The sequence below is a fragment of the Danio rerio genome, chromosome 25 (assembly GCF_052040795.2).
Source record: "Danio rerio strain M-AB ecotype USA chromosome 25, GRCz13ab, whole genome shotgun sequence".
In the NCBI taxonomy this organism is placed as follows: domain Eukaryota; kingdom Metazoa; phylum Chordata; class Actinopteri; order Cypriniformes; family Danionidae; genus Danio; species Danio rerio.
Window position 1 is genome coordinate 5,054,078 of NC_141045.1, and position 14,514 is coordinate 5,068,591.

At 36.0% G+C, this 14,514-nt stretch overlaps 1 protein-coding gene across 16 annotated transcripts in view; it reads left to right on the forward strand.

Annotated features, from left to right (window-relative positions):
- The window catches only part of eps8l2 (EPS8 signaling adaptor L2), a 137,139-nt gene extending 123,017 nt beyond the window's left edge, over nucleotides 1–14,122 (forward strand). For all 16 annotated transcript variants that reach the window (XM_087311509.1, XM_087311513.1, XM_087311507.1 and 13 more), the window contains 9 exons: nucleotides 496–644; nucleotides 2,442–2,598; nucleotides 2,703–2,737; nucleotides 4,672–4,777; nucleotides 5,402–5,533; nucleotides 7,220–7,268; nucleotides 7,346–7,523; nucleotides 9,400–9,532; nucleotides 11,432–14,122. In XM_087311509.1, coding sequence (XP_087167635.1) covers nucleotides 496–644; nucleotides 2,442–2,598; nucleotides 2,703–2,737; nucleotides 4,672–4,777; nucleotides 5,402–5,533; nucleotides 7,220–7,268; nucleotides 7,346–7,523; nucleotides 9,400–9,532; nucleotides 11,432–11,503 — 1,011 coding nt within the window. In that variant the 3' untranslated portion in view covers nucleotides 11,504–14,122. The remainder of the gene's footprint in view (nucleotides 1–495; nucleotides 645–2,441; nucleotides 2,599–2,702; nucleotides 2,738–4,671; nucleotides 4,778–5,401; nucleotides 5,534–7,219; nucleotides 7,269–7,345; nucleotides 7,524–9,399; nucleotides 9,533–11,431) is intronic.
- Nucleotides 14,123–14,514: the final 392 nt, after the last annotated feature.

Below are 14,514 nucleotides of genomic sequence, written 5' to 3' on the forward strand. Positions count from 1 at the left end.
TAATTAGGTTAATTAGGTTAACTAGGCAGGTTAGGGTAATTAGGCAAGTTACTATATAACGATGGTTTGTTCTGTAGACTATTAAAAAAAATGAGCTTAAAGGGGCTAAAAATATTGACCTTAAAATGGTTTTTAAAAAATTTAAAACTGCTTTTATTCTAGCCGAAATAAAACAAATAAGACTTTCTCCAGAAGAAAAAATATTATCAGACATACTGTGAACATTTCCTTGCTCTGTTAAACATCATTTGGGAAATATTTAAAAATAGATAGATAGATAGATAGATAGATAGATAGATAGATAGATAGATAGATAGATAGATAGATAGATAGATAGATAGATAGATAGATAGATAGATAGATAGATAGATAGATAGATAAAGACATATATAATGTTAATGACGCAGGCTTATTAGCAATGGCTCATTCAATAAGAGTTCACTTACAGGCAAATTGAAAACTGTGTTGTTTTTGTGTGTGTGTTTATGAGTTTAGATCCTGCAGAGTTCTGGCAGTCCCGATCTCCCACGTGCCGTCATCTCTCCTCATCTGTCCCGGGACGCTGTGGACTTCCTACGGGGACACCTGACCCCTAAAGAGATGACCATCTTTGAGCTGCTGGGAGACGGCTGGACCAGACCCAGGTGATGACACCTTCCCTCAGCATCTGTTACAGCAGTGTGAAACTAATACACGGAGATAATATGATTGCTCATTTAGAGATCATCACTTTCAGATGATGCTAGTTCCCACTCATGTCAATCACTACATTTACTCAGGGAAATTTAGATTTTTTATTGTTTCATTTTAGCCGGTCAAAAAAAGTGTTCAATTTTTAGCGCTTTTGACTAGATGTCGACCAATATAAACTAGATGGCTATTATTATTCATTTAATCTATTATAGTAAATGCATTTCTCAATATGATATATTCTTCTAAATGGATCAGTACAGAATCACTAATTTTGTGAATTTTCAGTAAATATTGTGTTTTTTTTAGAAGTTTTGACTAGAGCCAATTATTATAACTTTTTAATGGCTTAATATATTATACTGAGTATAAAATCAGTGTTCAGCTCAATAGATAATACTATAATACATGATTTTTATAGTTTATCATAGAAAGTGCTTTTTTAAATATATTATATATTGAATGAATCATTAAAAACTTACTTATTTAGTGAATTAATCCATGGTTTAATCCAATATTGTCCATGGGTTTGAATTTTTTTTTTTTATAGAAAATGTTATTATTATTATAAAATTTCAATTTTGGGTGTGTATGTGTGTGTGTGTTTGTATACACACACACACACACACACACACACACACACACACACACACACACACACACACACACACACACACACACTCACACTCACTCACTCACTGGCCACTTTATTAGGTACACCTGTCCAACTGCTCGTTAATGCAAATTTCTTATCTAATCAGCCAATCACTTGGCAGCCGCTCAATGGATTTAGGCATATAGACATGGTCACGACGACCTACTGCAGTTCAAACCGAGCATCAGAATGGCGAAGAAAGGTGATTTAAGAGACTTTAAACATGGCATGGTTGTTGATGCCAGACGGGCTGGTCTGAGTATTTCAGAAACTGCTGATATACTGGCATTTTCACCCACTACCATCTAGAATGGTCCAAAAAATAGAAAATATCCTGTGAGCGGCAGTTCTGTGGGCACAAATGCCTTGTTGAAGCCAGAGGTCAGAGGAGAATGGCCAGACTGGTTCCAGCTGGTAGAAAGGCAACTCAAATAAGCACTCGTTACACCCGAGGTCTGCAGAAGAGCACCTCTGAACACACAACACATCCAACCTTGAGGCAGATGGGCTACAGCAGCAGAAGACCACACCGGGTGCTATCATGATAGACCACACCGGATGCTATCATGTCAATATAGAGCAAAATCTCTGAGGAACTTTTCTAGTACCTTGTTGATTCTATGCCACGAAGGATTAAGACAGTTCTGAAGGCAAAAGGGGGTCCAACCCGGTTCTTATAAGGTGTACCTAATAAAGTGGCCAGTAAGTTTATATAATTTTGGAATAAATAAAAAAACGCTGAACTATTTCCGTTAATATCAGTAAATATTATGTGTTTTTTATTTTAGCAGTCTTGACTGATGGTCAATACTGATAGCATTATTAAATATTAATAATGATAAAAAAATTAGGCACTACAGCAAATTGTCAAATTGATGACAAACAGGAACAGGATTACTTTTTATTTTTTATTACTTTTAAATATTTTTATCATTTCTATTCTGAATTTTGAAATTTTGTCTAAAGTTTTTGTTTGTTTTAGCAATTCTGAGAACTGCTCAACCCATAAGAGTTGAAAAAAACATTTGATATTTATTATGATGATGATGATGATGATGATGTTGTCTAATTCTGGACATGTCTTTGTGTATCCTAGAGCTGACTGGCCGAAAGATCAGTGCGCTCCTCTGTATGTCCCGAAGTTCCGCAATGGATGGGAACCGCCGGTGGAATTATTCCGCACGTCACCATGGGAGACGGAGAGCATCGGCATGCCCAAATCTCCAGTGCAGTCAGAATACAGGAGCAAAGAGGTGACAAATTCATGAGTGTGTTAATAATAAATAAATCCCTCTGTGTATGAAAATGTCCTCTCTGTATTAAATCAGAATCCTCTTTTCACTCTTTTCTATGTCAGTTCTTCGGGTCGCAGTCCTCGCCCTCTTCAAACGGGTGAGTTTAATGTCAGGATGTGTAATTTTGTGTGTGAACAGATTGAGCTTGTGCATATTTGTACCAAATTCTGTTTAAAAGTTAGTCACTATTCATTTTGTTTCCACTGCAGCAGGACTTTATATTCTATACTGGACATTATTTCTGTTTAGTAACAAGACTTTAGTCTAAGCAAAAATAGACCGTACTGTCCTAATCAAATAATGAAAAATCAAGGCATGATCATATTTTATTGTGATCAAATAATCGTAATCTAGAGGCCTTTGCCTTTCATATAAGCCACTTCTGATACCAAATGATCAACTAGAAGTCAAGTTATTATTTGTTGTTCCTAAATCTTTGATAGGTGTAACCCCTCTTAGTTTATATGTTCTGTTTTTTTTGTAACAATCATGCGAAAGCAGTTTAGCTGAGCACATTCACTTTTTTAGTGTTCACTGGAAAAGACAGAGAACCACACAGACAACAAGTGTTACAGGTCCGGTCATAAAAACATCACTCTAAACAGCTTAAGTGAACTGAGCAAATACTTTTTGATACATATGAATATGACTCAGTCTTTTTGCTAAATGTAGAATACAACATTGCATTAGAAAATTAATACATCATACCTGGAAAAGACAGAGCACCACACAGACAACAAGTGTTACAGGTCCGGTCACAATAAAACTGTAATAATACACAATAGCCCCTTTTACACATACAGACCTTTCCGGAAAATTACCGGCAATTTTCCGGAAAGGTTGTATGTGTGAACAGGTCCTTTTTGAAAATACCGGTAAATTCCTTCTGGCTATTTTCCGGAAAGAGAAGTTGTAACATTACCAGCAATTTGCCGGAATGCTGCGCTGTGTGAATGCAGAAGAAAGATTGCCAGAATAAGCGCGTGCACGTCTAGAACGTGCTGACGTGAGACGTCTGCTTTAGCCAATCACAACAGTCAGACGCATTTACGTCCGCGCGGTTTGTGAGAATAAAAACCTTTGAATATTTTTCCAGACACATTTAGCTACTAGAAGTTAGTCAGATCACGTTTAAATGTTCTTCTTAATGCCAACTGTGTAAATAATCATCGATGAGATGCTTATGATAAGCCGTTGTTTGTTTACCTTCAAGCTTTGCGTGTGCCTGTGAAACAGCCTGTGAGCGCCTGCACACGCACATATTATGAACATCTCGACATGCGAAAGTGATCCTGCGAAAGTTGTTCACAATATTGATCATCCACAGAGTTTGTAATTTAGTCAAATGTTTACAAATACAAGCGCAGCCGTTTAAAGCTCATTTGTGGTGAATGATGTCAGAATTTACCGGTATTTTGGAATGGATGTGTGAATGCTCTTTTCCGGAAAATTTCCGTAACGTCCTCGCCTGTGTGAACAGCGCTTTTTTCAATATACCGGTAAAGTCGTTCCGGAAATTTTCCAAATATTTACCGGTATCACTGTGTGAAAGGGGCTAATGAACCATAGGAATATATGAAATCAGTAGGAGAGCAGAACCATTTTTCACTAACCATCACTCTCAACAGATTAAGTGAACTGAGCAAATGGCTGGCTGACTCCACCCATTATACCCCCTTCCTGTAGGTGTCTATCTATAACCAAGATGTGTTATACAACTTAACAACAAACATAGGATTTTCATTTAATTAGAACAAATATTTTTAACCAAAAACAAGCATTTTGACACCATTCACACTCAATTTATAGTTTTATTTTCCCCCCTGTTACATAGGCGATAAGACTTTTATCAGGTAGTGTATTCTTTTGAATAAATCTGTTAAAGGTCACCTATTTTGGGATTTTTGAGTAGAAATGAAAGTGATGACAAGGTGTTCATGTTTGTGGGAACTATCCCTTTAAGTAACATGCAGTACTTATTAAACATCTGTTGTGGAAGATTTGTTTTTCAACTTGTTTGCAATTTAACAGGTCTTATCCACCGTCTCCTGCTCCTCGGAAGTATGCAAAGATCCGCTACCACTTTGTGGCACGAAATGCAAACGAGCTGTCGGTGCTACAAGATGAAATCCTGGAGGTAAGAAGAACATTAAATTACATTTATAATACTTAAAGCACTTCTCAAAGACAGCAGTAGGATTAATTGTAGCTTTAAAACACGTATGCATTGATAAAAAAAAAAAACTATTTAAAAAAATTGATTTAAAAAATGTACATATTTAGCAACAGGACAAAAATGTCAGTGTCAAAAACAATTCAAATGATACTACACTGTACTGTTATTTAGCCACCTAGCTGGAGCTGCTGCGTAATATTGCGCATGATACAGTGCTAAACTTCCTTGATTATTCATCAGAATGAGAGTATAGTTCCTAGTCATAATCAGCCTGCAAAACGGCATTTCTTTTTTCTGTCACTTTTGGTACACAATGTAAATACAGAAGAGTCAAGCTTTAAAAAGAAAAAATAGGAAAATTTCCTTGATCATTTTTGAGCGAGATGCTAATGCCCTCATCAGATTCAGTGATCTATGCTAAGCTAAGCTAACAAAAGTGTTCCTGCCACACCTGGAGATAAGCTGAATTGAATCAAAATGGTAATACTCTACCTTATAACTCTTGGAAAGCTGCAAGATGAGCTGATTTCCACAAGAAAAAAAATTGTAGTGTTACTTTTAAGGACTGATGGATGTGTGTTTCAGGTGCTGGAGGATGGTAAGCAGTGGTGGAAGTTGAGGAACAGAAGTGGTCAGGCCGGATACGTGCCCTACAATATCCTGGATGTGATCAAACTTGAGGACCCTCAAGCCATGATCGACCCACCTTACAGTCCGGTAAACACTCAGTCTAATTAAAAATGATATAAATTAGCTTTAAAAGTGCAACATATATGAGTGATAACCTAGTGGGTACACTAGGTATTGCAGTCTTAAATTAAAAATATTAGAGAGTTTTTTTTCCACTTGATGTGTCCGCGGGGTCTTAAAGAGTATTTAATGTTGATAAAACATTATTATTTACTAAATGGTCTTAATGCTATCTTACAAGGTATTCAATTTTGTATTATTTTTGAATATACACGGTGTACTTGTATGCTACAGTTAGCCTGAATTGAATCTGCGAATATTGGGATGCTGTTTATTTTATGAAAGCGATGAAATCCTGCTAGGTTTGACGTAATGCTGCTTTGTTTACTTCAGTAACCGAGGCAACACCGTTATTCCTGCTGTTCTATAGGCGCCCCCTGCTCGATTATACATGCAAGTCTGCCCACATTTGGTTCTTAATATCTGGGACACTGCGGGGGGGTTGGATGGAATGGTTTGGGTGGTGGGCGGTTGCGAGCGAATTGTAGAGGGGTTGTGGGTGGAGTTGCGCATGGGGATGGTTGCGCGTTAGAAGGGGGGGGGGGTGGATGTAGGGGGTATGGATGGCGGGGTGGGGGTGGGGGTGGGGGGTGTTTGGGGTTAATTCCAAGAGACAGAACAATACGGAAGATGGGTCTGAAATATGGGAGACGCACAGGAAAAACTGGAGTGTTGGCAGGTATGTCAGTATATGAATAACGTTTTAGTTCAGGATTAGTATCTTACAATCAGTATTTAGTGAATATACTGTAAGTTAAAATGTCGTCAATGTTTCTGGTCGAAACCTCAAGTGTCAGTGAGGTCTTAAAATGTTTGGCGAAAGTCTTAAAAATGTTTTAAAAGGTTTTGAATTTCACTCTCTGATTTCTGTATGTATACGCTGTAATGTGAACACAGGTTGCCAGATTGATGACATAAAGAGGAGCGAGCATGCCTGACGATTGAAATGCACAGCTAATGTTTTACGTTTGAAATATTTGAATTGTTTGCAAAATAAAACACACCTCGTGAATTTCATATTTTCACATTTTGGAGGCTGCTACTGTCCACCGGAGGTCGCATTTTTGGCCGCATAAATTAAGCAGCCATTAAGTCTGACATAAAATGCGCTTTGTTTTCAACCAAGGCAACTTGGGGTGCTCTAAAATATAATTGGTTAAAATGGCAGTGGGCGTGGTTATAGAGGCGAAATCAAAGACAGGCCTTTCGACACGTAACGCACGTTTTTAAAGCAGAATAATTGACTTTAGCATTGCTTTTCAGATAAACAAGTATGTTCACACAGCATGATTGAGGACAATGCTCAGCTAATATTTACGTTTGGAATATTGGAATTGTTTGCAAATTAAAAAACACCTCATTTGGATTTGTATAATTCTGAATCTTCGTTTTTCAGATAAACAAATATGTGCTAAAATATAATTGGTAAAACTGGCAGGGGGCTGGTTATAGAGGGCAAAACAAAGCCAGGCATTCTGACACAGGACGCACATATTTAAATGATAATAACTGACCCTAGCATTGCTTTTCAGATGTTCACTCATGTTTCTTAAATATCTGCTAACATATTAGGGTATTTCTATGCTTTAGAAGAGTCAAAACATTCATACAGCACCTTTATACATGCTCACGTCTCGTTTTGTGTGTTTCCAGTCGTACCGTGGACAGTCTCCGTCCGGCTCGCAGGGCAGTGATAAAGACAGTGAGTTTGAGCTGAATACGGAAGCTGATGCTGTTCTGGGTTCAGGACTGAATGTGTTTCTCTGTGGGTGTTTTCAGGTCACCTTCAGCAGATGGATAAAGTGAACGATGAGCTGCTCATGTTGATCACCAGTAATAAGATCCATCAGCCCACAAGGAACTTTAAGGTGGTCCGTCAGTCCGCAGGTCCGCTCACCTTCGAGTCCAGTCCAGCAGAGGTCACCAGCTGGCTCAACGCCAAGGGCTTCTCAAAACCGTGAGTCAATAAATAATAATAAAAAAAAAAAGTGCATTGAGAACTTATGCCTATGAATGAAAAAATTCTTTGTTCACGCTTTAGAAACTATGGAAAAATTGAACACAAATTTTTAAAAATTGAACACAAAAATTGACAATTTTGTCAATTATATATATATATACATAAGAAAAAAAATCAAGGGAGGCTAATAATTCTGACTTCAACTGTAACTTTTGATTTTTAATTTTAATTTTACTTTTACTTATTTTATTACATTAATTTTTTTTTTATTTAAACAAAAAATTCATAGTTAATTTAAGAATAAAAAAGACTAAAAAAGAAAGAAATTGCTTCTATTATACTTAAAGAAATTGCTTTGAGTATAGACTATTCAGTTCATAAGAACAGTTCAGTCTTTTATGAAGTTTGCTTTATAAAAATATAACATTTTGAAATATTTATAATTATTGGCCTCCATATATCGGCTATCGGCCTCCAAGTCTGAAGAGTTATCGGTTTTTGATATCGGCCAAAAAATTTATATCGGTTCATCCCTACTGAAAATTAATCATTAAATCACTGGAATCAATTATTAGATTAAATTATAAACCAACTTTAAACAGTTATTTTATAGTGCAATAACATTTCACAACTTTACAATTTGTTCTGTATTTCTGATGAAATAAATGCAGCCTTGGTGAGCAGGAAAAGCTTATTTTAAAACATTTCAAAATCATACTGACCCCAAACTTTTGACCGGTAGTGTGTGTGCGTGTGCGTGTGTGTGCGTGTGTGTGTGTGTGTGTGTGTGTGTGTGTGTGTGTGTGTGGGTGTATATATTTAAATGTATTAAATGTGAAATTAGCACATCATTTTTATTCAAGGTTTTTTTAAAACTATTAAAATATATTACAATATAATGATGTCTAGTTTTTTTTGTTCTATTTGCAATTTTTTAAAGTCTTTTTAAATATTAAATTAGCTATGACAAATTTATTAATAAAAAAATAAATGTGATAAAATAGTAAAAGTCAAATTAAAATAAAAAATTAAAAGTTATGTATTTGTATGTATATATATATATATATATATATATATATATATATATATATATATATATATATATATATATATATATATATATGCACAAAAGAATTTTTGTTCAAGCTATTTTTAAACTATTAAAATTTATTACAACACTAGTAAAATGTTTTTATCTGAGGTCTAGTTTTATTTTGAAAATTATAAATAATCATACGAAAAAATTATGTATATCATTATACCTCATCAAAATCTAAAAAGTCAAATAATGATGTTTTATTAAGGGTGGAGTAAGCTTTCCGAACTGAAAATGTATTATTTAAATGCAGCAAATTTTCAGCTGTCAAACAAATTATTGGCGAAAAATGGCATTATTGGGGTTTTGGGCTGAAAGAGCAGACAGGACATCTCTATGTAGTATACTAGCTCCTGCTGCTTGCATTAGTGCTAGTGTGCTGTCATGGCGACGCTGGTAAAATGACGCCTCTCGATTGGTTTACTGTCAATAAAATTAATAGAATTTTTTGCGTCCTACAAAAATAATTTTAATTATACTACATGTGTTACTATGTACTACTACTAATTATTATTTAATAAAATAATGAAGAATTATTATAAAGCATTCTCAGTTTTCGGTGCATCCAGAGTTTTTGGTTTTGGTCAAAAATTTTCATTTCGGTACATCAATAGTTTATTAAGCTACAATTACTTTTTGCTGGGGAAAAAGTTTACGCCTTCAAAATGATAACAAAATGGTAAATATGAAAGTAGATCAAATAAGTTGTTATTATGAAGTCATTAAAGTTTCTGAGGTCTCATTGGGTGTGTGTGTGTGTGTGTGTGTGTGGGACAGGACGGTGGAGCGTCTGGGGATTCTGACCGGAGCTCAGCTCTTCTCTCTAAATAAGGATCATCTGAAGGCCGTGTGTGGAGATGAAGGATCCCGCGTCTACAGCCAGATCACTGTCCAGAAATCACAGCTCGAGGTCTCGCAAACACACTAGTTCACACTAATGGATTGATGTTTTAAAAACAAATCCTTACAATTGAGATTTTAAGTCACAAAATTATTTAAAATGAAAGTAAAAACAGTCCAGAATTGTGAGTCGACTTCTCATGATTCTGATCTTGTTCTGAATTTGTTGCACAATTCTGACTTTTACTCGTTTTCTTTTGCATTTTGAGTTCCTGTAGTTCAGATTTTCCCCTCAAAAGTCTGAATTATTGTTGTGTGTTGCTGAATTCATGTCTTAGAATTGTTCCCTTAGAATTGAAAATTGACATTTTAATTTCTCTTAAATCTCAAGTTTAATTTTTACAAGATTTTTTCAAAACTTTTTTCCAGACAGAGCACAGATTTTTTTTTTTGAGTCAATTCTATATTGCACAATTTTGGCTTTTTGCTTTGGATTCTTGGTTAATTCTGAGTTACGTCTTGCAATTCGAACCTTTTTCCCCTTGAATTGAGTGTTTATGTCTCACATTGTTGACGTTGGGTTCATGTTGAACAATTTTGACTTTCATTTTGTATCATTTTTCTTTTCTTTTTTTACACTTTGCAATTGTTGTAATTTTTTAAAATCTGAATGTTGTGTTTGCGTTTTGTAATCCGTACTTTGTTCAACTGGAAATCTTATCATTATTAATGTTTTGGGGGGGGTTTGCATTTCAGTTTTTTTCCTTCTTTGTAATTCTGAATCTCTCATATTTCTAGGCAACGATTACATTTTTAAAATCACATGGTTGTCTGCGATTAAACGCATTGTTATGCACAAAAATCAATAATGATTTTAAAAGAAGTGCATTAAGCACTTTTATTATTAAAGTATGTTTTATTATTAATCTGTGTGAACAAGAAAAAAACATATTCCCATCTCATTTTACAATTATTTTATATTCTCAACTTTTAGATGCCATTAAAAAAAAAATAATAATAAAAAATAAAAAATAAATAAAAAATAAAATAAATAAATAAATAAATAAAAATAATTTCCCAGTACTGGGTTGCAGCTTGAAGGGCATGCGCTGTGTAAAACATATGCTGTAATAGTTGGCGGTTCATTCTGCTGTGGCGACCCCTGATAGGGACTAAGCCGAAGGAAAATTAATAAACTTAATTGGTGTAATCAAATTATATTTACAACCAAAGATATTTGCCACTGCCAAGACATAAAAATGTGACCTAATTTGTAATAGAAATTAAGTTAGGCCCGCCCCAAACGCTCTTATTGGTTAAGAGATGTGAGGATGACGTTTCCAAGCCAATCCTAATCAACCACCCAACCTCTTGTGGGTCTTGTTATTGTGTATTTAGAGCCAGTGAACAACAGAAGAGTTTCAAAATAATAAAACCTAAAAAAAAAAATAACCAGGTACGATAAAATGATTAACGGCATTAATTCATGCGTTAACATGATTATAATGTGTTAATTTGCCCAGCATTAGAATTAACATACATTTTCTTTTATCTCACAATTTGTAGTTTTTTAATCACACGCTCCTTATTTAACCTCGCTTTTCCTCCATTATAGTTTATATCTTGCAAAATCTGAAGTGCCAAATAAAAAGATTCCTTATTAAACATTTTACACATACACAAAAGAAAAGACATTTGCTGTTTGTTCAAAATACGTATACAAAATGAGCCGAAACAACAAAACTCTTCAAACATTTTTTTTGGGGGGAGAACTTAATTGTTAAATGTTCAATCCACTTTCATTTTTAAAAACTAATAAGTTAACTTAATTCCTTCATGTTGTTCCAAAGCAAATCGACTGTGTGTATCCCAGCATTTTTTTACACCGTAATATAACTTTGACATTATGAGAAAAATACAAACGCCACAGTATTCTGTCTTTATTTTTTTATTCTCTGTATTTTTCCAGAAGAGTCGAGGAGTTTCCGAGTTGGAGGAGATCATGATCAGGCAGCAGGAGAAAATCAAATCCACCAAATGAGCGTCGCCTGGACTGTCAATCAAACCGTTACCAGGCAACAGGAACGGTCAGCTCCAACCCACCAATGAACTTAGATGATGTAGATTTATGCCACAAGCTTCCGCGAAACATCTAATCCAAGAAATTTTGTAATTGTATATTTATTGTTGGTGCTTTTTACTGTTAGTGTACGTACAGACCTTCTCATAACATATCATCATATACATTATATCTCACTCATGCTGAAAAAACGTGCGCTTCTGTGACTCTTAATGCATGAAAACATTGTATCAGGGAATCTATTATAAACATGTATCGGTCACATCTCAGAAACTGAAAATAACGTGTAAAGGTTTTCTGACCACAACACTTTTAGGCGATATTTGTGCTTGAGTAAATCACTAAACACTTTACAAATGTAATATGTTTTCAAACTAAAGTAATTTACAATTTAAAGGCGCAGTAGGTGTGTAAATGCTAACCGGTTAGCATAATATCTTTAAAACACAGTCCCTCCCCTGTCGTCCAAAGCCACACCTCCTCACGAACGCACACACCTTAAAGGGCACATAGTTTACCCCTTTTTTTTTACCCCTTATGTTTTTTTTTGAGTGTGCCAGTTTAGGTTCAGTTCAAAACACAGTTCACGGGTTGCTGTTTTAGGGGTGTGTTGCTTCATTAGTTTCGACTTCCCGCCAAAAGCTAAGAGCTCCCCCACTCTGTGTTTGCAACAGACAGGCAGACAGAGAGAAGCAACATGAGTGAGAGGATCAGCATTCAGCCGTACATGTACGACTCGGACACAGACCAAGCAGAGAATACAAAATCATTTGTGTCTTTGTAAAGTTTTACAGCCAACTGTGTGCTAGTTTAAAGTGCCGAGCTTGTAGACAGAGACTAATAACCTGAAATACACTGAATTAACTTTGACTAAGGCACCAGAGCCTCAACACGGCACACCAGACACGCACATTCGGATGTTATTTTCAAATGAAACTATTCAGATGGCGCTCTGTGGCACGGCAGAAACATGAAGTGTCCCGAATCGTGGCCGGGCGCTGCAGACAGCCGCCAACTTGAAGCGCCGTTGTGTGTACCCTGATAGAAACCTATGTTTAGAATTGTAAAATGCATGGCGCTGTGTGGTGTGACGCGCAGAGCGGCGCTTCTGGTGTGCGACCTGCAGGCAAGTTTGTTATTTTATTTCCAATGGAGAGACGCGCACGTGAGGCAACGTGCTCGCACTTTTCCAGCTGCACCTAGTTAAGATGTTTAAGATAGACACAATGAAAAGTACACGTTTGCAAACCTACCTAAAGGTACAAAAAATAATTCCGATTAGAGCGATAATGTGGAGAATATTGATCTTGTGTTGAGCCCAATGAGCCTTACATCTAAAAATAGAGCAAGGGTGTTTCTTTAGTGACATCCATAGACTGTAAAATATAGGTGATATCGCTTTGACTCACATGCTGCAAATGGCGGACGTGTAACAACAAACTGATATGGTGATGCACCTGTCAATCAATACTGGTGGGCGGGGGTACTGCACTCCTTTGTCAAGTTGTGGTCGATCTGAAAACCGCTCCAATTGGTACCCTTTAAAGATGACAGTAGACAACCCACTTGATCAGTTTCTCAACTACGTTCCTGGAGGACCACCAGCTCTGCCTGTTTTGGAAGTCTCCTTTGTCTGTCACACCCATTACAGCTCTTTCAGGGTGCTTTCACACCTAGACCTTTGTTTTTGAACCTGGCGCGTTTCCCCAGTTAGCTTGTTTCGTTTGGCATATGTGAATCCAGCAATCACACTCGGATCCTTGCCAAAACAATCGGTCCGAGATTGCCTGAATATAAATAATATTTGACTAGATATTCAAGTCACTTCTATACAGCTTAAAGTGACATTTAAAGGCTTAACTAGGTTAATTAGGGTAACTAGGCAGGTTAGGGTAATTAGGCAAGTTATTGTATGAAGTTTGTTTGTTCTGTAGACTATCGGAAAACAAATATAGCTTAAAGGGGCTAATAATATTGACCTTAAAATAGTGTTTAAAAATAAAAAGCTGCTTTTATTCTAGCTGAAATAAAACAAATAAGACTTTCTCCAGAAGAAAAAACATTATCAGACATACTGTGAAAATTTCCTTGCTCTGTTAAACATCATTTGGGAAATATTAAAAAAAGAAAAAAGATTCATAGAGGAGCTAATAATTCTGACTTCAGCTGTAAATACATTTAGATCATTTACTTTAATCAATACTATTGGACTGTGAAAAGACTTTCAACCAGCAGAACAACAAAAGTTTCTGAAGACAATCACCTACTGCACCTTTAATACATTTTAAGGTGAGGTTGAATGCAAATTTAAAAGTACAAAATTTAGATTTAAGTTGAAGCAACATATATATATTTCTTTCCCACTCGGTTTTGTGACCGTTACATGTTTGTCAGAGGCTGACACTCGCTCATATCTATAAGTTGTGAATGTTTTCTTGGGGTTTGATGTCGAACTGTGTCTGTTTTCAAAAGAAATGTCACACATAAATGTAAATAATGTGCTAAATTCCTGCATGTTCTGATGCTGATTGTTATGACTTATGAATGAAGCGAGAACAGTAAATTCATCAGATGGATTCATCCACGCCTTTTCTTTCTCTTGTTTATAAAGACGGGGAGCTATTATGCCAAAACCTCCTTAATAAAGGTTATTTTGATAACTTATTTTAATAAAGCTTGTTTGGCATGCTGTCCCGGGAGAGAGCACTGAGCTCATAAAATCCTCGAGCCCGGGGCTCCCTCCCGTTTGAATGATGAGAGGGGAGTTTGAGCTTAGGTAGATCTGGAGAACTCCCCTGCTGTAGTAGCTAGTGAACAGATAGTGATTGTTCTTAAGAGATAACTACTGACTAGCAGCATGTCTATGGTGCCGATTTAGATTAGTCAGTTGACCTAAGTTGCATGTTATTGGACGGTGGGAGGAAACCGGGGAAAACGTGTACACTCCACACAGAAACACCAAATGGCTTGGT